Source organism: Mustela nivalis (genome assembly GCF_964662115.1).
Source record: "Mustela nivalis genome assembly, chromosome: 17".
Taxonomy (NCBI): Eukaryota; Metazoa; Chordata; class Mammalia; order Carnivora; family Mustelidae; genus Mustela; species Mustela nivalis.
In genome coordinates, this window is record NC_139036.1 from 47,756,087 (window position 1) to 47,777,460 (window position 21,374).

General features: G+C 49.9%; 4 protein-coding genes across 8 annotated transcripts in view; 3 read left to right on the forward strand and 1 right to left on the reverse strand.

Annotated features, from left to right (window-relative positions):
* DDX42 (DEAD-box helicase 42) overlaps positions 1 to 8,681 on the forward strand; it is a 41,099-nt gene extending 32,418 nt beyond the window's left edge. For both annotated transcript variants that reach the window (XM_082706663.1, XM_082706664.1), the window contains 7 exons: positions 140 to 187; positions 692 to 789; positions 1,627 to 1,903; positions 3,031 to 3,257; positions 4,734 to 4,844; positions 6,352 to 6,453; positions 7,051 to 8,681. In XM_082706663.1, the coding sequence (XP_082562789.1) occupies positions 140 to 187; positions 692 to 789; positions 1,627 to 1,903; positions 3,031 to 3,257; positions 4,734 to 4,844; positions 6,352 to 6,453; positions 7,051 to 7,764 (1,577 nt within the window). In that variant the 3' untranslated portion in view covers positions 7,765 to 8,681. The remainder of the gene's footprint in view (positions 1 to 139; positions 188 to 691; positions 790 to 1,626; positions 1,904 to 3,030; positions 3,258 to 4,733; positions 4,845 to 6,351; positions 6,454 to 7,050) is intronic.
* Positions 1 to 21,374, forward strand: part of TACO1 (translational activator of cytochrome c oxidase I) — a 742,329-nt gene that overhangs the window by 172,822 nt on the left and 548,133 nt on the right. The gene's annotated exons all lie outside the window — the stretch shown is intronic.
* FTSJ3 (FtsJ RNA 2'-O-methyltransferase 3) lies at positions 8,786 to 16,762 on the reverse strand. 2 transcript variants are annotated; one of them, XM_082706666.1, is made up of 20 exons: positions 16,549 to 16,762; positions 16,273 to 16,378; positions 15,945 to 15,991; positions 15,738 to 15,817; positions 15,209 to 15,308; positions 14,922 to 15,116; positions 14,513 to 14,628; positions 14,291 to 14,395; positions 14,104 to 14,204; positions 13,802 to 13,882; positions 13,563 to 13,712; positions 13,283 to 13,418; positions 10,986 to 11,170; positions 10,730 to 10,850; positions 10,389 to 10,654; positions 10,077 to 10,162; positions 9,895 to 9,994; positions 9,626 to 9,809; positions 9,448 to 9,542; positions 8,786 to 9,362 (listed from the first exon to the last, which is right to left on the reverse strand). In XM_082706666.1, exons 1-20 carry the CDS (start codon positions 16,613 to 16,615, stop codon positions 9,170 to 9,172), a joined length of 2,514 nt encoding a protein of 837 aa, XP_082562792.1. In that variant the 5' UTR covers positions 16,616 to 16,762; the 3' UTR covers positions 8,786 to 9,169. The 2 variants fall into 2 exon arrangements, with proteins under 2 accessions (XP_082562792.1, XP_082562791.1); XM_082706665.1 differs by having other exon boundaries at positions 10,730 to 11,170; positions 16,549 to 16,701.
* On the forward strand, positions 16,817 to 21,356 carry PSMC5 (proteasome 26S subunit, ATPase 5). 3 transcript variants are annotated; one of them, XM_082706708.1, is made up of 13 exons: positions 16,817 to 16,894; positions 17,074 to 17,179; positions 17,769 to 17,840; positions 18,842 to 18,911; positions 19,225 to 19,322; positions 19,495 to 19,551; positions 19,628 to 19,858; positions 20,159 to 20,285; positions 20,389 to 20,579; positions 20,670 to 20,768; positions 20,854 to 20,964; positions 21,057 to 21,143; positions 21,246 to 21,356. In XM_082706708.1, exons 2-13 carry the CDS (start codon positions 17,156 to 17,158, stop codon positions 21,297 to 21,299), a joined length of 1,221 nt encoding a protein of 406 aa, XP_082562834.1. In that variant the 5' UTR covers positions 16,817 to 16,894; positions 17,074 to 17,155; the 3' UTR covers positions 21,300 to 21,356. The 3 variants fall into 3 exon arrangements, with proteins under 3 accessions (XP_082562834.1, XP_082562836.1, XP_082562835.1); XM_082706710.1 differs by lacking the exons at positions 16,817 to 16,894; positions 17,074 to 17,179 and adding an exon at positions 17,326 to 17,476; XM_082706709.1 differs by lacking the exons at positions 16,817 to 16,894; positions 17,074 to 17,179 and adding an exon at positions 17,345 to 17,601.

Sequence of the window (21,374 nt, forward strand, 5' to 3'; positions counted from 1 at the left end):
GATGGGCCTCGGAGTTTCACATTTTCTTTAGTAGTTATAACTCCTCATATGAATATTTTTATTAAAATGACTTTTTCCTAGACATCCCAAACCATCATGTGGAGTTATAATGTTAATTTTACTGTTTTACTTTTTCCAGAGTACCAGGTGCGATCCATAGCAAGTCATGTCCGTCCTGACAGACAGAGTATGTATGAAGCCGTTTTATCGTCACATTTGTATTCAGAATAAACACCTATGTATTTTATAAACACTCACAGTATGGCAGCAAAAACGATCATGTGGGTACTGGTGAGAACCATAGAGGAGGAGATAAAAAGTTGGAGTGGCACAGAACCTTCGAGATCATCAGATACAACTCACTCGTTTTTGTAGATGATAATCCAAGCCTGAGAATTAAATGACCTGTCCCAAATTACGTGGGTTTATCAGCACGTAGAGTTTAAAGCACAGCGCAGGGCTGCCAACTGGAAGTCAGAGCCTTTTCGAACCATGTTGACAGTCCCTGTCTTAACTGCGAATGTATAAAAATGGAAAAAGGAAAATATCTTTTTCCTTAGTGAATTGATTTTGAAAGTTCAGGTGGGTTTGTTTTATTAAACTGAATTAATTCTGAGTATCAGTAGGAGGCTTAGTGGGTTTTCAAAACCGAAGTCACTGTTTCTTTAACAGAATTTGCTTCACCTTTTAGCTCTTTTATTCAGTGCAACTTTTCGGAAAAAGATTGAAAAACTGGCCAGAGACATCCTGATCGACCCTATTCGTGTGGTGCAGGGAGACATTGGAGAGGTAACCCTAATAAGCAAGGCTAGATTATTATAGGTTATTTCTCATATTTGGGAGACATGGAATTACTTTTCCACTATTGTGAGGAAAAACACACCACTATGTGCTTATGTATTTATAGATGAGGCAGTGTAATTCAGATTTGTTTTAAAAAAACAAGGTTAGGAGCATAGATGAGACAGCCAGATTTTAAAAATACGGATAATTGTTGGAAGTCGGGTGATGGGTACATAGAAGATGATTATGTTCACTTCATTATTTGGAATGTTGAAAATTTTACATAATAAAAATTAAAAGCTTTTAGCGGGGAGAGAAAGTGGGCTTTGCCTGGAAGACAGAATAGAACAGACATTTAAAGTGATTGTAGGAGGAGTGGGATGACTTGAAAGACCTCATGAAAATGAGTTCGTGGGATTTACCTTTCCATATGCCCTGTGTGGAAAATCTGGCTACCTTGAGAGTTCCTAAAGTTGCTTTGCCGTGTTTGTTATTGAAGTTCTGTGCAGTTAGCTGGTGTTATGACATTATCTGCTTTTCATTTTTGAGTGCTTTCTGTGTGTATATGAATTGTATTAGGAGCAGTGAGTGGGCAGGAGAGAAAGGGAGTTTAATTTATTAGGATAGATAATCTGAATTTCTTGTAACACTGTATTGCAAAGTATTGGGGCTCATGAATAGTTGGGTAGAGCACAGTGACTTGAGAAGGGATGAAGGTTTCGAGCTGCACTTGAGTTGCTGAAAGAAAGCCCGAGGAGAAGAGGGGTGGTAGAAAGTGATGTCTGGTCCTTGTCTGGGTGCCTCTTGGCACAAATGTCACAGTCCTCTTTTCTTCCTTTTCAGGCAAATGAAGATGTGACACAGATTGTGGAAATTCTCCATTCTGGGCCTAGTAAATGGAACTGGCTTACCCGGCGTCTGGTAGAATTTACCTCTTCAGGAAGTGTTCTCCTGTTTGTTACTAAAAAAGCCAATGCTGAGGAGCTAGCCAATAACCTTAAGCAGGAGGGTCATAATCTTGGGCTGCTTCATGGGGACATGGATCAGAGTGAAAGAAACAAGGTCATTTCAGACTTTAAGAAAAAGGACATCCCAGTCCTGGTGGCCACAGATGTTGCAGGTAGAGTAAAACTTTCCCCAGTGACCTCCTGGCCCTGTGCTGTAAGGGTGCTCTGTCTTGCCTCGTAGGACCTAGGACATGGGGTGCTCAGTCCATTTAGCGCCTACCTTTGGTTCAGGTCATGATCCCAAGGTTCTCGGACCGAGTCCTGCTTTGGGCTCCTTGCTCAGTGGGGAGGCTGCTTCTCCCTCTGCTTGTACTCCCTCTCTCTCACAAGTAAATAAAATCTTAAAAAAACAACAGCTAGAGCACTGAGCAGGCTGGCAGAGGTGCTCTGCTGGCCTGGCTGGCCACCCCACAAGCAGCTCAGACCGTAGTGACCAGATCTGGAGCTCTGGGTACCACGTTCACTTCATGTTTCTATTTGAAGAAAGAATCCCTGCAGTTAGAAGATACTCAGGGGAAAAATTTGTGGAGCCGGTTAGATCATAGACCATACCTTTGTAGTGTTTCTTAACATTGACTGGGCATGCTTCACTCAAGACTGAAAAGTTCTTTGAAGTTGAATTTTGGCTTTATTCTCAGTTTGGGGGTTTGTTTTTTTGGTTTTTCTTTGTTTTTGTTTTTTATTTTATTTATTTGACAGAGATCACAAGTAGGCAGAGAGGCAGGCAGAGAGAGTTGGGGGGGGGAGGCAGGCTCCCTGCCAAGCAGAGAGCCTGATGTGGGGCTCAATCCCAGGACCTTGGGATCATGACCTGAGCCGAAGGCAGAAGCTTTAACCCTCTGAGCCACCCAGGCGCCCTGACTTTATTCTCAGTTTTAGTAGTTGCCCTTAAAAAACTGGTATATTCTCTCCAAAAAGGAGATAATTTCTCAGCTTCAAGCCAATTTGATGCTGGCTTTCATCATTTTACATATTCCTGGTGCAAGAGTGAGGCCATGGCGGGTTACTGATAGAGGGCCTGTGTCCATCAGCTAGACAGCCTGGCGTCAGAGAATCAACGATGTTGACATTTGCTCTAGAAGGGCAGCTTAAATGCTTGGATCTTACCAGCTCACCACACCATGCACTTTGCCTAAATAAAAGGAATGTGGGTTCTTAAAGGACCAGCATTTTTGGTTATTTTGATTATTTTGTGACTCCTGCTAAAGGATAAAAGAATTTGGGTGTTTTTTTTTTTCAGCCCGTGGTCTGGACATTCCTTCAATTAAGACTGTCATTAACTATGACGTGGCACGAGACATTGATACTCATACTCACAGGATTGGCCGCACAGGACGAGCAGGTGAGAAAGGTGTGGCCTATACCTTACTGACTCCCAAGGACAGTAATTTTGCTGGTGACCTCGTCCGGAACTTAGAAGGAGCCAATCAGCATGTTTCCAAGGAACTCCTCGATCTGGCGATGCAGGTGAGTGGCAGGGTATACTAAAGATGGTTCCAGGTTCTAAAACTAGTAAACACACACACACACACACACACACACACGTCTGAGGAGCTAACATAGACACAAGACAGAAAAGTTGCAGAGGTGTAGGGGAGTCCTTAGGGGGTACAGATCTGTATTGTAGGACATTAAAATTCATCTGGTCTTTTTTCAGCAACATTGATTTGAAAAAAGCGTTTTCCTTTCTGTGTGCTAAAATCTGTCTCTCTGAAATTTCTGCCTGCTTGCCCCATAGCACACTTGTAAGTTTAATCTCAAAGGTGGGTGTTTCCCCCTTACTGTCCGTCCCAGTCTTCATCTTGAGGAGTTAAAAATGTGTGATGTCTTAAGAAAATATGATGTATTTAACTGTTTCTCATAGACTTAAGTCTGAGACCTTTAACCACTTTGATTACCAATCTAAAACTAAGCTAGACATTCTACTGAAGTAAGTCCTGAGTCATCTTAACATGTGTAGTCCCCAAATTACAAATGGGTTCAGTATACACATTTTGATAGTGGAGACTTAACGTCTTTTTTAGAGTCATAAGTTAGCGCACAGAATAGTCAACCCATCCTGCACTTGCAGTGTGGTGTGCTGCCCCTGCTCTGGCTTCTGGGATTGGAGGAACCTGCATTGCAGGAAGGAGTAAAATGATGTTTCCTTCCATTTCCTAGGTACAGAAAGCCTGTCATAAACTACATTTTCGAACAGGATATATCCGGTCTTTGGCTTTTTCCTACGTCTCTTTTTTTTGTGCCTTAGGCTTCCTGTGCTCTCAGACTGTGTGATCAGCTTCCCTGGTCAGTGCCTTTCTGAAGCCAGCCCTACCTCTTAAGTATTTCTCTTAGATTGTAATGTGTGATTGTTAGATAAAGGGCTATGTCTTCCATTGATGTTTGCATTCTGAAAAGAACATAAATCTGATTCATAATGTGCTGGCAGCAATCAGGTTCAAGGAACACTTCAGGCTTTGGGTACATAAAACTTTTCGGTTTTGTGGCTAATTGCCCTGGACATCTGCCCTAGAGCCAGTTCTGGTGAACCTCACTTCACATGGTCTTTTTCTTTGACTTCTGAACCCTCTTATAAGCTCCAAACTTGTATGTTCAGTAGTACATCTAGATTAATAAATGGAAAGTCAGTTTCTTTTCCCCTAGGAAGTTAGAAGTAGCCCGAGTAAGTGCTCTACATTGGAGGCTGACCACCTCATACCCTCCCTGAAGGCCCTGAGAAACAGCAGTATCAGAAGCCTCAGATAAGGGGCTTGGCCCCTGACGAATTTGATAGACTGCACTCCCCAAAGAAGCTCATCTGTGGTTCCTGCAAGCAGTTGCCATAAATACATTGGCTAAAGATGAACTACTGTGTTCTTCCTTCCCACGTCGTTTCTGATGATGTCCTCCTTCCCTGGCCGCCACTTCCTCCTGTGACCTAACTTTGAATTGTGTTCAATGCAGAATGCCTGGTTTCGGAAATCCCGCTTTAAAGGAGGAAAAGGCAAAAAGCTGAACATTGGTGGAGGCGGCCTCGGCTACAGGGAGCGGCCTGGCCTAGGCTCAGAGAACACGGTGAGTCCAGACTGCCAGACTGTAGCTGTGCCCTTGGCGCCGCTCCAAGTCCTGGAGGGTGTTACGACGGTCCTCCTCTACCTCAGGGAGTTCAGAACCTGGCCTAGAGAGGAATGTTGGCACTTTCTCTTAAAGAAGCATCTGTGTGTACTTGGTGACTAGATATGCTCAGGAAATCAATCTTCTCACATCAGTTTGCAAATTTGGTCCTAGAGCAACAGTAAATGCGTATTTCTGCTCCCCCCACCCCAGACCTGGTGAATCAGAAACTTAACAAGCCCACTAGCACTGGCCTTAGAGTCTGCTGCTGGGAACTCTTAACTCCTGGAGTTAAGAGTCCGTACATTCTGTGGGAAATTGTATCAGAGATGAGAGGTAACTTTTCTTATAAAACAGGTAACAAAAGTGCCCCCTTACTGGCTTTTGTTTTTGTTTTTAAGATTTTTATTTATTTATTTGACAGAGATCAGAAGTAGGCAGAGAGAGGGGAAAGGAAGCAGGCTCCCTGCTGAGCAGAGAGCCCGATGTGGGGCTCGATCCCAGGACCCTGGGATCATGACCTGAGCTGAAGTCAGAGGCTTAACCCACTGAGCCACCCAGGCACCCGCCCTTACTGGCTTTTTAACCACCTGTTTCATATCACCTTGATTCGTAAACCAAAGACACAAACTGCCAGTCTGTATTTCTGGAGCATTATTGTCATTTTGGTGTCTCTGATACAGCGTCTCCCCAGCTCACTAACGGTGATGGGCATGCGCGTGATGCAGGTGGTCATGGTAGCTAACGTTGGCACACTGCTGGCAGGCACTCATGTGTGTTAACCTCCTCTGCCAACCCCCTGGGGAGCACAGGTCTGCTGGTCAGGAAACTGAGGCACCCCAGGTTACACTCCAGTAAGTGCTGAAACTGAGACTTGGGCTTTTAAGAGTGGATTCAGAGCCTTGGCCGTGTACGGGCAATACGCATGTGCTCTCTGGTGCCTCGTGGCCTCTTCATGCTGAGCGTGAAGCTTCACAGACTCATGTAAACACGCTTTTGTGTGTAAATAAAACCTTATGATCGGCTTTGGCCATAATTTGACTTCAGGATTAGGGTTAATTTCTAAAAACATAATTGCTGGGTTAAAAAGGATAAGCATTTTTTTTTTTTTTTTAATTTGATTTCCTTCTTTGACAGAGAAAGACTGTGTACAAGCAGGGGAGTGGCAGGGAGAGGGAGAAGGAGGCTCCCCGCTGAGCAGGGAGCCCAATGCAGGTCACAAGATTGTGATCTGAGCGAAAGGCAGATGCCCAACCTAGAAGCACCTAGACGCCTGTCCTAGGATTTTTTAAAAATTATTACTGTACCTTTTCCCATTCAATACACATCGCCTGTTCGCATCGCAGCACCCACTTGTATCTCCAGTATGTGAGGCGGGTTCTGGCAGTGGGCTCTCCTGCTCATTTTGTCCTCATGGGCGTGCCTTTTTCTCTTTCTTTCTTTCTTTAATTAATTTTTTTTTTTTAAGGACCGAGGCAACAACAATAACGTGATGAGCAATTATGAGGCCTACAAGCCCTCCACAGGAGCCATGGGAGATCGGCTGACGGCAATGAAAGCGGCTTTCCAGGTCTGAAATCAAGCAGTTAGCTAAAAAACTGCGTAGTGATGAGGGGTCTGGTCTGAGAGGGTAGCTGAGCTTGTAAGCTTACTGCTAGACTTAGGCCTCCTCAACTGCTTCCAGTTGTGAATGTCCGCTTCGGGCCAGGTTACCTGGAGCTGCAGGTGTAGAGGCTGGGCAGTCTGAGGCTCAGGGACGTGAGCTATCCCAGAGCCTGGGACTGTTGTGCGGTAGCAGGGCTGGTGTTCCCTCCCTGCCAACAGTCTTGCCCACCTCCAAGGCTCTTATAATGAGGTTGAGAGTAATTGCCATTTTTTTTCAGCTAAGACAAGTTTGATTCTGGAGCTCTTATGAACACTGAACCCCTCTATACTTAGACCTCTAGTTAGCTAGCTAACCGGTTGAGCCTTAGTTTATGCATTTTATCTGGGTTCAGACTGATGTTTCAGCTAGGTCCCCTAGATTTATTCTTTCTCATTAATAGAGGAACAGGGTTGTGGGGCCTACAGTACCAGGAGAGCATAGAATTTCTATGTCTCATTTCCAAGCTTCACGTATCCAAGTTTCTTGAACCTGCTGTCTTAGCTATTGTTGTCTCTCTTTTAGTCACAGTACAAGAGTCACTTTGTTGCTGCCAGCTTAAGCAACCAGAAGGCGGGAAGCTCTGCTGCTGGGGCAAGTGGATGGACTAGTGCAGGGAGCTTGAATTCTGTTCCAACTAATTCAGCCCAACAGGGCCATAACAGTCCAGAAAGCTCCATTGCCAGTGCCACCAAGGGTATGCCAGGCTTTGGCAATACTGGGAACCTCAGCAGCGCTCCAGTGACCTACCCTTCTCCTGGAGCACAGGGAGTCAACAATACGGCTTCAGGGAATAACAGCCGAGAAGGGCCTGGGGGAGGCAATGGGAAGAGAGAGAGATACACGGAGAACAGGGGTGGCAGCCGTCACGGTCACGGAGAGAGTGGCAATCGGCATGGTGACAGTCCACGTCATGGAGATGGTGGTCGCCATGGAGACGGATACCGCTACCCAGAAAGCAGCAGCAGCAGCAGCAGCAGCAGCAGCAGCCGTCATGCTGACGGTCACCGTCATGGGGAGAACAGGCATGGAGGAGGTGGTGGTCGACACGGAGAGAGCCGAGGCACAAACGATGGTCGGAATGGTGAGAGCAGGAAAGAGGCTTGTAACCGTGAGAGTAAGGTGGACCCCAAGGTGGACAGCAAGATGGACAAGGTGGACAGCAAGACAGATAAGACAGCTGATGGTTTTGCTGTCCCCGAGCCACCCAAGCGCAAGAAAAGCCGATGGGACAGTTAGAGGGTATGTGCTACAGTGTGAAATCAGTTGTCTTTAATTTTATTTTTAGAAAGATTTTTGGTAACTAGGTGTCTCAGGGCTGGGTTGGGGCCCAAAGTATAAGGACCCCCTGCCCTTAGTGGATTAGGTGGAGCTTGGAGACATGACCCCTTCATCTGGATCAGTTTTCAGATGTCTTCTTGGGAAGCTGCTTTGGTCCTTGGAAGCAGTGAGAGCTGGGAACCTTCTATTGGGCTCTGGGTGAGTTGTGAAGGTCAATTGAGGATACCCTGAAAGAAAGGGCCTTCTAGGGCACAAAACTCACTCTAGGTTTATATTATATGTAGCGTTATATTTTTTACTAAAATGTCACCTTATAAACATCTACAAGTAAGATTTCTTTTCTTAGCCATGTGGCCAGGCAATCCGCTTTTTAGGAGTTGGCTTTCTGCAAACCCAACCCACTGAAGCGTTTGTAGGAGATTCGGGGAAGCATTTTGGTGCTTCTAGACTTTGCAGGGAAGGGAGATGTCTAAGTGGGAGTCCATGCTCCGGTGTCCCAGCCAGGTTTGTATCCAGTCCTGAGACAGGAAGCAGCAGCCTGCCAGACCCAGAGAGCCTCTACCCTCGAAGAGGAAGATGATCCTGGAAACAAGACTGCTCCAGGTCTGAAGTGTTACTAAATTGAGGAAAAAAAACAAACAAACAAAAACTCAGCAGCTTTTAAAGTGTCTTCTATTTCATTGTACTTTTTTTTTAACTTGCCACAATGGTAGAAAAATCTTTTGCTGAAATGATTTTGATGATTTTTTTGTTCTATCTATCTTGTTTATAAAAGGAAAAGAAATATACATACTTCGAATTTTGTGACTTTGTGAAGGTTTCTTTAAGATGTGCATTCCTTTCTGCTTGCTCTAGTAAATGTTTTACTACTGGGACCTGTGGATTGTTTGTCATTTCTACTTCACAGATTTTTAACAGTGCGTGGTGTGAACACCCAGCTGTCTTGAGTTAGCTCTTAATGGGAATTGGGAACTACAAGTCAGAAAAATACTACCCTGATTTTATTCAGATAACAGAAGAGGATGGGGAAGGCCTGAGAGGCCAGCTTGCCCGGAGAGTGACTGCCACTCCGACGCCGACCTTCCCCTCAGGAGACTGCTCATCTAGTCTCCACGTCCCGAACAAGAGAGCTTGGGGCCGGTGGGGGGTGCCAACAGCAGCATCAACAGGACATGGCCCAAGACCTTCCTTCAGGCAGAGGAACATCTTCCCTCACCCCTCAGGACCACCGCGAGAGTTCTAGGCACCCCACCTGTCTTCCCAGCAGACTCCGACACAAGGAAGCCTATAGCTGCTACCAGGGGGGCCGGAATCACACCTCCGTGTCCTCACGCTGTCTTCTCAGGGGCCCTGGTGGCTCTGCTCACTTCCGTCTGTGTTTTTTCTTCTGCTCTTTCCTTTGCTGTGCTCTTTGGTCCTTCTTCATCCTTGAGTCCACCACCTTGAAGTGGCCTCGGACCCCGGCTGGCCGGCGCACTTTGCGGCCCACGCCCTTTTTGGCTACCACATAGGTGACTTGGCGTTTCTCCTTGCCGAGCCCGGCCTTCTTGTAGAGACTGTGAATGGAAGGGACAGTCAGAGGCTCCCAGCCACCCTTTTTAACCCCGTGTACCTTTGTGGGTGACCCTCTCTCCTTTATACCTCCGAAGCTGAGCTACTTTCTCGCGTTCTGAGATGTCCACGGTGTTCACCACAGCCTCTGCCTTCTTCTTGGTTTGCTCCAGCTTCTTAAGCATCTGGGGTGGGGGGGGACCTCGGTCAGGCAGACTCTTCCCCACTCCCGCCCCGGCACTGAGCAGCAGGCAGCCCCACTCTTTACCCTCCGTTTCTTTCTGGCCTTCGCCTCAGCTACTTTCTTGATGGGCCGCGCGTTGATCTCCCGCCAGCGTCTGCGGTAGTGTTCCACCTCCTTCTTGTCAACAGGCAGCTGCCGGAGCCTGTGCTGCTTTTCCTCTTGCACAAACCACTCAGGAAGCTCCCCCTCCTCCTCATTAAATGCGTACCTAGACAGAGGCCAGCGGCCCTGAAATCCCGCCCCTGACTCCGCCCCCTCCAGGGCCGCCTGTCGGGATTTCCTGGCCCCCTTACCTGCTGAAGGAGTCATCTATGAGATCCCGCTTGGCCTTTTTGGAAGAGGCAATGAGAGCACCTAGGGCCAGGCCTTCAGGATCTAGTACCCGATGTTTCGCTAGGGAGGAGAGGAAAGTCCAAGCTCCATTCCAACCCAGACTTCCGCTCTCCCCTCCTATTTCATAAGGTGCTGAGCTAACCTGGGTCCTCGATAGGCACAATCTCAAACCCGTCGTCATCGGACTTAGGCCTGCAGCTTCGCTTCTTCCCGTGCTTGGGTTCCCAACTGCAGAAGGGGGATGACCGTGTCACTGCGCCGCCAGTCCCCAGCCCCACTCCTGCCTCACGGCAACCCCGCTTCCTCCTGCATACTCAAGAAACCTCCCAAAAGGCCCCCCCCAGGCTGTACTACAGACCACTTCAAGATCATCACTATTTTTTAAAAAGTATCTACAACCAAGGGTGTTAACCCGGAACATGGAGAGAAGGTCAGAAGAGCTGCAGCCACTCGCCTTTCTTCGTCGCTGCTGCTGTCGCTGTCGCTGTCCGAGCTGCCGTCCCCTTCCTCGCCGGGCCCAGGGCCCGTCTTGGCTGCTGCTAGAGCCTCTGGCCCCTTGGGGTCTTCGTCCCGGTGCTGGGGAGGTTTCTTCTCAGTCTTCAGACTGGGAGGCGGGGGGGGCTCCTGCCGTCGTGCCTCCCGACGGCGCTCAGACAGGAGCTGGGCCTGCCGGATCTCCAGCGCCGCGTCGGCATCGTCCTCGATCCCACTGAAGCCATCCTGGGAGAGGGCAGGGCTCAGCCACCGGTCTCCTACGAATTCCTGGTCTGTCCGGGTCCCCAAGCCCCTTCCTACCTTAGAGAACCACAGACTGGCCTGCTCTTCCTGCGCTACCGTCTTTTCCTCCAGCGGTATCAGCAGTGGATTCTCTTCCTCCTCTTCTTTGTTATCATCTTCTACTTCAGCAAATCGTACACTGTAGACCCAAGGACAGTGGGTAGGGGCTGGGGGACCTGCTCTCCAACTCCCTCTGGCGACCCCTATGCCCAGCTCTGCTTCAGGGCTCATGCCGAGGGCGTCAAGGCCTCTGCTTGCACAGCCTCCCACGTACCGCTTCTGGTCCTTTAGATGCTGAGATCCTCCAACTCCAGCCAGCGCCTCTGGATCCAGGTCACTCTCCAGAGATGCGTCATCGTCGTCATCCTCAACATCGGACACGTAGATGTCATCTCTTGGCAGATCGGACAGAAACGTGTCTGCAGCGCTCATATCCCCTTGGGTGACCGCCTCCAACAGCTGGCATTGGACAGAGAAAGAGGTCAAGGGTTCTTCGGAGGCATATACCACTTTTTTCCCCTGTGTCTGTTATCTTAGCAACGTTTGAAAATACACTGGCAAATACAGACAGGGAAGGGATGGGCTACGTGCATGAAACCTCCATCCAGGGCGCCTGGGTGGCTCGGTTAAGTGTCTGCCTTTGGCTCAGGTCATGATTCCAGGGTCCTGGGCTCAAGCCCCCCACCAGGCTCCCTGCTCAGTGGGAAGTCTGCTTCTCCCTCTGCTGTGCTGACAAAAACTTAAAATAAAAATAAAACCTCCCAGGGGCGCCTGGGTGGCTCAGTGGGTTGGGGCCTCTGCCTTCGGCTCAGGTCATGATCCCAGGGTCCTGGGGTTGAGCCCCGCATCGGGCTCTCTGCTCAGCGGGGAGCCTGCTTCCCCCTCTCCTTCTCTGCCTACTTGTGATCTCTGTCTGTCAAATAAATAAGTAAAATCTTTAAAAAAAAAAAAAAAAAAAAACCTCCCACTCTAGGGGCACCGTTGGCTTAGCTGGCTGGGTCCGACTCTTGGTGTTCACTCAGGTCATGATCTTAGGGATTGTGAGGTCCGGCCCCACATCAGGCTCCTTGCCAGAGGGGAGTCTGCTTGAGAGTCTGCCCTCCCCCCACTGCGGGGTGCACATGTGCTCACTCTCTAAAAAAGTGGTTTTTTTTTTTTTAAAGATTTATTTTCAAAGTGGGCACACACAAGCACAAGCAAGGGGAGCAAGAGGGAGAGGCAGGCCCCCCGCGGAGCAGGGGCCCAGTACAGGGCTTGACCCCAGGAATCTGGGATCATGACCCAAGCCAAAGGCAGAGGCTTAACTGACGAAGCCACTCAGGCGCCCCAATAAGAAGAAATCTTCCCAAAAAGTCCATTCAAAGCCAGGTCACTGACCTAGCTCACTTGGCTGTCTCCTCTCCAGTGGTAGCAGAATAGGCTTAGAGATAAACACCTCAAGCCTATATACCGTCCAATCTTAAAATAGTCTGAAACATTGGTTTTTCTTTAAAAATTACTCAGGAAGCACACATGACGAGAGAAAACAACAACAACAAAAATTCCCTGAGAATAATACGACCTGCAAATGTTATTTCCACTGAAGAGAGGAATCCAGGCAATACACATCGAACAATTATTTTACATAAGAACTATCAGGCTCAAAATTTACTTCCTCATAATAGCTACCTAGTAGTTTTTCAGAATTCACCACATTACCAGGGATTACACCTAAACCCTCTTTTAAAAATTCCTCCCCAAAACCTAGAACCGAGGCAGTAGGTTCTATCCTTCTCTACACAGGAGAAAACTAAGGCAAGGAAGGACCAACTGGTCGTCTGCTGCAGAACCGCCACGCGCTCTTTGCTGTTCGTGTAACAGGACCTGGTCTTCCATTCTCACCAGAGGCTCAGAAGTTCATTTTGCTTGTTGATGCTGCTTTAATCAGGAGCAGCAGCCTATGGAGCAAGGGGCTCACCTGGTCTTGGGGAACAAAAGAGCGCCGCCCTCCTCTGAGGAAACCCTCCATCCCACATCCCGGCATCCCCGGGACCCTGGTGGCTGCATCCACCAGAACCCATGCTTCCTGCAGAGAGGGCCTCTTGGTTCTAATGTTCCAGCTTCCACAACAATAAATCCACAGCACGCTCATAAACGCTCCTCATCTTACTGTTGCATGTGTTTCTTCTTGGCCTTTCAGGCACAAAACTCGGGGGTTTATTCTGCCCAGTCTCCTCTCACTGAGTCACCTTTCACAGATGAACACAGTAACCATGAGCCGTAAACATTCAGCACACTTCAAAAAAAAATCCGGGGCGCCTGGGTGGCTCAGTGGGGTAAGCCTCTGCCTTCGGCTCAGGTCACGATCTCAGGGTCCTGGGATCGAGCCCCGCATCGGGCTCTCTGCTCAGCGGGGAGCCTGCTTCCCCAGCCCACCCCGCCCCCACCTGCTGCTCTGCCTTCTTGTGATCTCTGTCAAAATAAATAAATAATAATAATAAAGATAATAATAGTAATTCAATGCAACACTCCCTGTATCCAAATAGCAAGCAGGCGGTCCTGTCTCCTCGATCTGCCCTCAGCCTGCCTCACCTGGTGACCCCGGATGGTGCGCAGGGAGAACATGCCAGTCTCCCCCTCATCTGCAATAGAAACCCCGGGAAGATCCATCTTCAGCTCCACACGCTCCCGCTGTTTCCTCTGCTCACGCAGCAGCTTCTTCTTCTTCCTGAGCGGACAATTGGAGGAGTTCCGCCTGCCCTCGCCCTCAGGATTCCCCATCTGTGCCTCCATCCTCCTCCCCCGTCTTCACACCCCGAGGGCCTCCGCGGCGGGGGTTCCCGGTCCCCGAGCTCTTCCCCGCTCCTCTCACCTCTTTAAGTCGGCCACCTCCTGCGCCTTCATCTCCGCCAGGGTCCGGTTTAATTGGTCCTCCTCTTCGTCCTCCTTAGAGAGCTGCTGCCCAGTTCCAGCCTTAGACTCCTCCTCACCCTCTTCCTCCTCTTCCTCTCCCGAACTGAGGCTGACAGAAGAGCGCCAGCAGTTTGGTTCTTTCCTCGCACTCGCCGCCGACCCCCGCCGACCCCCACCCTGCGCGGATTCCCGCCGTACCTGATGTCCAGGGCCTTCGCTTGCTCCTTCAGCTTCTTAGCCATGTATCGCCGGAGCTTTGTTCTCCAGTTCAGGAGGGACCTGCCCCAGAAATACCATGACTGACCCTGACGTTTCCCTTTTGCCCCGTCCCCTTTTTAGGGCCCTCCCAAATGTCTAACACAGGCACATCCTGTTCCCCAATATCCAGCGCTGGGTGAATTCCTCACATCGTCTCCTCAGGAAGAAAAATGCAGCTGTGTCTTCGAAGGCCCTTCCCTGCCTTGGGGACTCCAGGCACCTGTGCTCACCCCATGGCATACCTGAGCTCCTTGCGTCCCAGCACTTTGATATCCTGACAGCACGCCTGGATGTCCTCAGTGGTAGCTGGATGCTGGGCCAACTCTTCATCATCCAGTGAGATCTGTTTGGGAGAAAGGAAAGGGGTCGGGATTATTTCAGGGACATGTTTCTGGAGCTGCCCGGCACCCCTCCAATCCGAGGACTCACTTCGCTGGCTTTCGAGAGGAAGTCAACAGGGTTGGCAGCTCGGAGGAAGTCCGTGACTGAAGTACGGTGGTAGAGTGTGAGATCGCCCTCAGCGTAACCCTCAGCCTTAGGGAGGAAAGAAGGAAGGTTGAGAAGTCTTTTCTTGAGGTGCGTGCAGGACGCACCAGGCCCAAGTTCCCCTAAACTCGAAGACCTGAGAGTGGCCCCATTCCCCAAACACACCTTTGGCTTCTTCTTAGTCACCAGCTCAGTAACAGTCTTGGCCTGAACTTCGACCTCCTTGAAGGCAAACTTGGGGTCAAAGAATTTACTGTCAACCTTGTCAGGAGCCAGGAATCCTAAGATGACAGGGCATATAAGCTTTGGGGGTGCCTGGGTGGCTCAGTGGGTTAAGCCTCTGCCTTCGACTCAGGTCATGATCCCAGGGTCCTGGGGTCGAGTCCCGCATCCGGCTCTCTGCTCAGCGGGGAGCCTGCTTCTCCCCCTCCCCTCTCTCTTGCCTGCTTCTCTCCCTACTTGTGATCTGTGTGTCAAATAAATAAAAACTTAAAAAAAAAAAAAAAAAAAAAAAAGGAAAGCATGCTTCGATAGCTAAGAAACCAACTCATGAGAAAGAAAAAGTGATGCGCACCTTGGCAAACAACAAAGATCTCTGCAGATTCGTGTCGAGAGGCTTGGGGCTTAGTGGCCTGGACACGGCGGAAGAGTTGCTGAAAGATCCAGAGTAGAGGCTGGTAGTCACGGGAACGAAAAACCTTTGTGATAAAGCAGCCTCCACGGGCCAGAAAATCACAAGCCAAACGCAGAGCCATCAGTGTCAAATGGGCTGTGAGAGAGAGACAATTCGTTTGAGACCCTGGGCAGCCTGAGTGGCACGCCCACGTCCACCCTCCTCTCCATGCCCTCCACTCTCAGCACCTTGTGAGTAAGCATCATGGACCCAGCTAGCCCCAACGTTGGGGGCCCCATCATTGAGCACAACATCAACTTTCCAGGTCTTCAGTTCCTTTCTCAGGGCCTATACAGAAAAAAAAAACAAAAAACAAAAAACAAAACATACACAGCAACAGCTATCATTCAGCCATTTGTCTACGTGGGCATTTGCTCAATGCCCACAGCAGGCCAAATCCTGTGCCAGGCACTGGATGCAACAATTAAAAAACAACAACTCCCATCTGTCTTCACGGAGCTTACAGTCTATTAGTGAGCCCTTTCGCATTGAAAAAAATTTCAATAATATCTCTGCACTTGTTCCAATTCCAAACACCTTATTACCGATTAAATAAAGCACTGGAGCCTAAGGGTGTCATGGGCCTTGTCATATAGACGATGCAGGCACTGCTCAAGGCGTGTTAAACTGAAAAGGCTTGCCTCCAGAGCATTTGGTGAGAGGGAGAGACGTGAGTTGTCTGCATATAAAGCAGACGGGAAAAGAGATTCCTATTACCTGTCTACAGCGTTCTGTCGTGATGTCCTCCTGGAGTGTCACCACATTGGGAAGAGGCTTGATTGGAACCAGGTCCACTCCTGGAAGAAATCAGGTCAGAGAGTTCCAAAAGGCTGCCTCAAGCAAGGAAAAAGGAAATGTAGAACGCAGTTAGTACCCCGCTCTCCCAACCCCTTCACAGTCAGGGAGGGCCCACATGTTACTCACCTACAATAAGGCTGGATACAGGCATAAACTTAGCAGCCACCTGCAACCTGTAAGAAAGTAATACCAGTTAAAGTAATCCAGGACTGTTGTCCCCCTCCGTTGGCAATATGCTCTCTCACCATGTGTATTAAGAACCACTACCAAGTGCAGCGGCCGGAGCATATAACGTACAAGTTTCAGACCTTTTTTCTAAGACCTACCTCTACGGAGAAATGTGAGACTGGTATTACTGTATCCCACCCTCCCTCCCCCAAAGCAACTCTCAGTCATCCAACGCCAGAACCCGGAAAGCAGCCATGAAGAGCCACAGGTGCCGGGTGTTACCCACCATCCCCCTGGCGCAGCACACAGGTCCAGCAAGGCTCGAGCTTTCTGCAGGAACTGAAAGCGGCGATTCAACTGGATCAGCTTGAAAGCGGAACGGGAGCGGTAACCTGGAGGCACCGACAAAATGTTAAACTCGGTGGGGCGCTTTCCCAGGGTGATTTATGCAGCTTCACAACCCACCACCCCTTCTGGGGAACAGGAACTCAATATTCGGGAAGCGGGGAGCGAATCGAAAAGGGCATTCGTTCGCTCGCAGACGGCGCGGACACTAACTCACCGGTCTCCTTCGCCAGGTGATAGAACTTGTCCCGCCGGCTCTTCCCGACCTTGCCCTTCTTGCCCATGGTGAAACGGGGGGAGTGTCACTCGGTCTGGGGACAGAGTAAAAACTGGAACGTCTCTTTCCGGACCTTCTGGACCAACAAATTCCGCTCTCCGTGCCCTACCTAACTGCAAACACCGTGAACCAGGGCCCTTTTCACTACTCTGGCAGGAGCACATGTGGACAGCACACGTACTTCCGCTTCCACTTGCGTCCCCGCCTCCACGTTTCCGCCATCTTGAGTGTGGCCGCAAATTCTTCTCTATGGTCTCAAGTATTGGAAGTTGGAAGGTGGGACAAGGTGAGCAGATTACCTGAACTAAAAGCGAGTTCCTAGAGAGCAACATTTAGTAGTTCTGTGGTCTTTTCATCCCTTTCCAAGCTCCTGACCTCGCGTAGCCACCTTCCTATCATGGCCTCTGTTTTTGTAATTGTCCCGACGCACACCCCGCCCATTGACCCGGAATTCTTCTCTTCTAGGGTCGCCGGACTCTAAGCCCCTGCTTTTGCGCCTGCGCGCTAAAGAGCCTCGGATGCCGGCGGTCTCCGTGAGAGAGGAAAGATGGCGCTTGACGGACCGGAGCAGGTATGGCGGCTGCAGCGGCCGGGCGGGGATGGGGGCTCGATGCGAAGCAGGCGTGATCTGAGGTGGCCCGCCGGCCGGGGCAGCAGGGTCGGGTGGGTTGGAGGGGTCGGGGGGTGGGTGGGCCAATCCAGACTGGGCCGTGCCTAGGACCGGATCTGCTGTGTCAGCGCCGCCCCCGGCGGGTCAGAGCAGGGCCGGGAGAAGAAGACCCTGTGGAAGCCGAGGGAGTGAGGGGAACGATGGGAACTGGAACCGGCTCGTCCGCGAGTCGCAGGACGTAAGGCCCCTTTCCTCCAGGTGGCTCCACCTCTAGCAATGATAACCTCGGGTTTTTATAGCGCTTGAATCGTGTATGTACAATCGTGTATGTACAAAGCGCTCTCGTGTATGTTGTCTCTCGCTTCTCCTGGAAGTCTTGGGAGGTAGGCGGCATTCTCATTCTGCTTTTAGTTTAGTCACGGGGAAGTGGAGTGAGTTAGAGATGGACTGAGGCATTCGAATCCAGATCATTCCTCTAAAGCCCAAGCTGCAAGTGGGTTTTTCCCTTGAAAATTTGTTGGCCTGTTTTATAATTACACTGTGTTTTCAGATGGAGCTGGAAGAGGGGAAGGCAGGCAGTGGACTCCGCCAGTATTACCTGTCCAAGATCGAAGAACTCCAGGTGAGGACGGACTCGAGGTCCACAGGTAGCTAGACGAGGGATGAAGGATTGATGGAGTGTGTTTCTACAAATCCATTTAGTTCCACTGGGGGGCGCAATAAAAGAATAACTGCTAGCTATAGGAAGTATATGAAGTTAAGTCTCTTGTTTTTCTTAACTCCCATCCCTTTGAAGGTAAAAAGTCTTCGAAGTTTATTAGACATCGTGAAAACTTTAACTTTTAGCCTAAAAGGTACTCGTAGCCAAATGCCATTCTGTCTAGAAGTAGTCTGAATGTGAGAGTTGGTTTTTAAGGGAGCACAAAGGTTCTCTTGAGATTTAGCCCACTCTGGTTGGAGCAGGGTGAGAGTGGGAAGGCAGACAGAACTGCCCAGTCTGTATAATGCTGATTTCTTGGGACTTAGTGAAAAGGAGTTGGGCAGCGCAGTGCTCCAGCCTAAAGACGGAGCAGGGACTCTAGCAATAAGGAAAATACATACATTGGAGGAAGGAAAGTCCCAAGGGCATTTTCTAAATTCCTGGTACATTTGCAGCTATCATATAAGGTTTATCATTTTTTAAGTGCTCTTACATGTGGTGTCATTTGTCCTCCACAGTAGTCCAGAAGAGAGGCAGGGCAGGTAATGCTATATTTGCTTACAGTTTGGTAACAGATCTTGACGTTTTAAGTGGCTTCCCTTAGTTTTACCTACCTGTTAATTTGGCAGCAGTGCCAAGCATGTCATTGCCTCACAAGAAACTGACTACGTGTGGCAGCTTAAATTTTCTCCGTTAAGGCTTATTATTCCTGGAGCAGTGTGTTAGGACAACTAGACTTTTTTGATGGCTGCCCTAGGCCCCAGACTCTTAGAAGTAAGGACAGAGTCCTTAGGATCCTACTGGACAATCTGGAACATGCAGGTGCCCTGTGCTCTTGTCACTCAGCTCATACCAGCCTGTGAGGATCTTGGCCAAGAGCTTAACCTCCTAGTGTTTTCTGCTCTGTTTCTTGTTCTCCATAGCTGATTGTAAATGATAAGAGCCAAAATCTCCGGAGGCTGCAGGCACAGAGGAATGAGCTTAATGCAAAAGGTGAGGAGGCAAAGATGGGAAGGCTGCACGTGGACAGTCTGTCCGAGGTCTGACTGTTCAAATCTCCCTAAACTGAGACTTCACGTTCGGTGCTTATTTCTCATAGAGTCTGAGGCTATGCTTTGCACTGTTACTTGGCTGTTCACATGCTTGTCTCTTCCGAGCTACATTGTAATCCCTTTAGAGACTTAAATTTTGACCTTATGTTCTTCTAAAAGTTCAGAACGTGCTTCATTCATGCCTGTTGAATTGAGTCTATAGGAGAAGGGACACCAGAGAAGCTGGGTGACCATTATGTCTGTTTCCCATCCAGTTCGCTTACTGCGGGAAGAGCTCCAGCTGCTGCAGGAACAGGGCTCCTACGTGGGGGAAGTAGTCCGGGCCATGGATAAGAAAAAAGTGTTGGTAAAGGTAAAGGCACCATGGCCTCCAGGGAGCAGCCCAATGCCCTGTGCATTCTCATGCTTCTGTGTGTAGTCTTGCCAGGACACTGTTCTGTTATTTTAGGGCTCATGGGTCTTCCTGGGCGAGGTGGATGGGTTTGGTGACGGTCAGGAAAGGTCACGAGCCCTCGTTTCTTTAGGTGCATCCAGAAGGCAAGTTTGTTGTAGATGTGGACAAGAACATCGACATCAACGACGTGAGTGCAGCAGGTGAGGTGGGAGGTTGGGCTCAGCTCTTGCCACGTCACTTCCTGAAACTCTCCCCTTGCCCAGGTAACACCCAATTGCCGGGTGGCTCTAAGGAACGACAGCTACACTCTGCACAAGATCTTGCCCAACAAGGTAGACCCACTGGTGTCACTGATGATGGTGGAAAAGGTGCCAGATTCAACCTATGAGATGATCGGCGGACTGGACAAGCAGATTAAGGAGATCAAAGAAGTGATCGAGCTGCCTGTCAAGCATCCCGAGCTCTTTGAAGCGCTGGGCATTGCGCAGCCCAAGGTGAGAAGCGAGAGTTGTGTGGAAGGGTCACGCTGTTACCAGCACATCCTGCCCCAGAGGAGCTGTCATTCCCCTGTAAGGAGACCCCACTTGCGCTGGCCCTCCTCAGGGAAGAAGGCCTCAGAGGAGCGCTGCCAGGGTACTGCAGAAGCTCAGAGAAAAGCACTAGGAAGGACCTCAAAGTTCATGTTTTAGACCCCTGGCATCGAGCACAGGCTATAGCCCAGAGTGAGCACTTGATACATGTTCTCTAGTGTAATGGGACTGGCTTCTGCTCTGAGTCCTGCTCTTCCTCTCTAGGGGGTGCTGCTTTATGGACCCCCAGGCACTGGGAAGACACTGTTGGCCCGGGCTGTGGCTCATCATACAGACTGCACCTTTATTCGCGTTTCTGGCTCTGAATTGGTACAGAAATTCATTGGGGAAGGTAACTATGGGCAGAAACATGAAAACCAAGCAGAAGTAAGGGGGTGGAGGTGAGGGTCTAGAGAGCTCATTGCCTCTGTAACGCCAGCTTGGCCTCTGCACAGGGGCAAGGATGGTGAGGGAGCTGTTTGTCATGGCGCGAGAACACGCTCCGTCTATCATCTTCATGGACGAAATTGACTCCATTGGCTCCTCACGGCTGGAGGGGGGTTCTGGAGGGGACAGTGAGGTGCAGCGGACGATGCTGGAGCTGCTCAACCAGCTCGATGGCTTTGAAGCCACCAAGAATATCAAGGTGAGGTGGCGTCCAAGGGAAGGCCCTGCGCGAGGAGCAGCCTGAGGAAGGGCTTGGCTGATGCCACCACCACCCCCTTTCTCCACTCAGGTTATCATGGCCACAAATAGGATTGACATCCTGGACTCCGCTCTGCTTCGCCCCGGGCGCATCGACAGAAAAATTGAATTCCCGCCCCCCAATGAGGAGGTCTGTGAGGGGCAGAGCTGGGAGTGGCTCTGGCTCTGGGGGGAGGCCGCAGGGCTCAGGCTTTCCCTCTCTCTCCCCTCTCTAGGCCCGGCTGGACATCTTAAAGATTCATTCTCGGAAAATGAACCTGACCCGGGGGATCAACCTGCGGAAAATTGCCGAGCTCATGCCTGGTGCATCAGGGGCTGAAGTGAAGGTACCCAGAGGGCCCAAGGAAAGGGGGGCTAAGGCAGAAAGCTGTGGCTTCTGGGACACAGCAGCAGTGTCTGGCTTCCCTTCTCTGCTCAGGGTGTGTGCACCGAAGCTGGCATGTACGCCTTGCGGGAGCGGCGGGTCCACGTCACCCAGGAGGACTTCGAGATGGCTGTCGCCAAGGTAGAGGCCTCCTGTCTCTCTACCCTTGCAGATGGGATTTCAAACAGCGGGGACAGAGCATGTGTTTATTATTCCATTTATAACGATGCTTTCTCTCCCCAGGTCATGCAGAAGGACAGTGAGAAAAATATGTCTATCAAGAAGCTATGGAAGTGAGGTGCTTGTTTTTCTCTGTGGATCCCTCAAATAAAGCTCTGCAGGACAAGCCCTTAAGGACTTTAGTCTGTTACT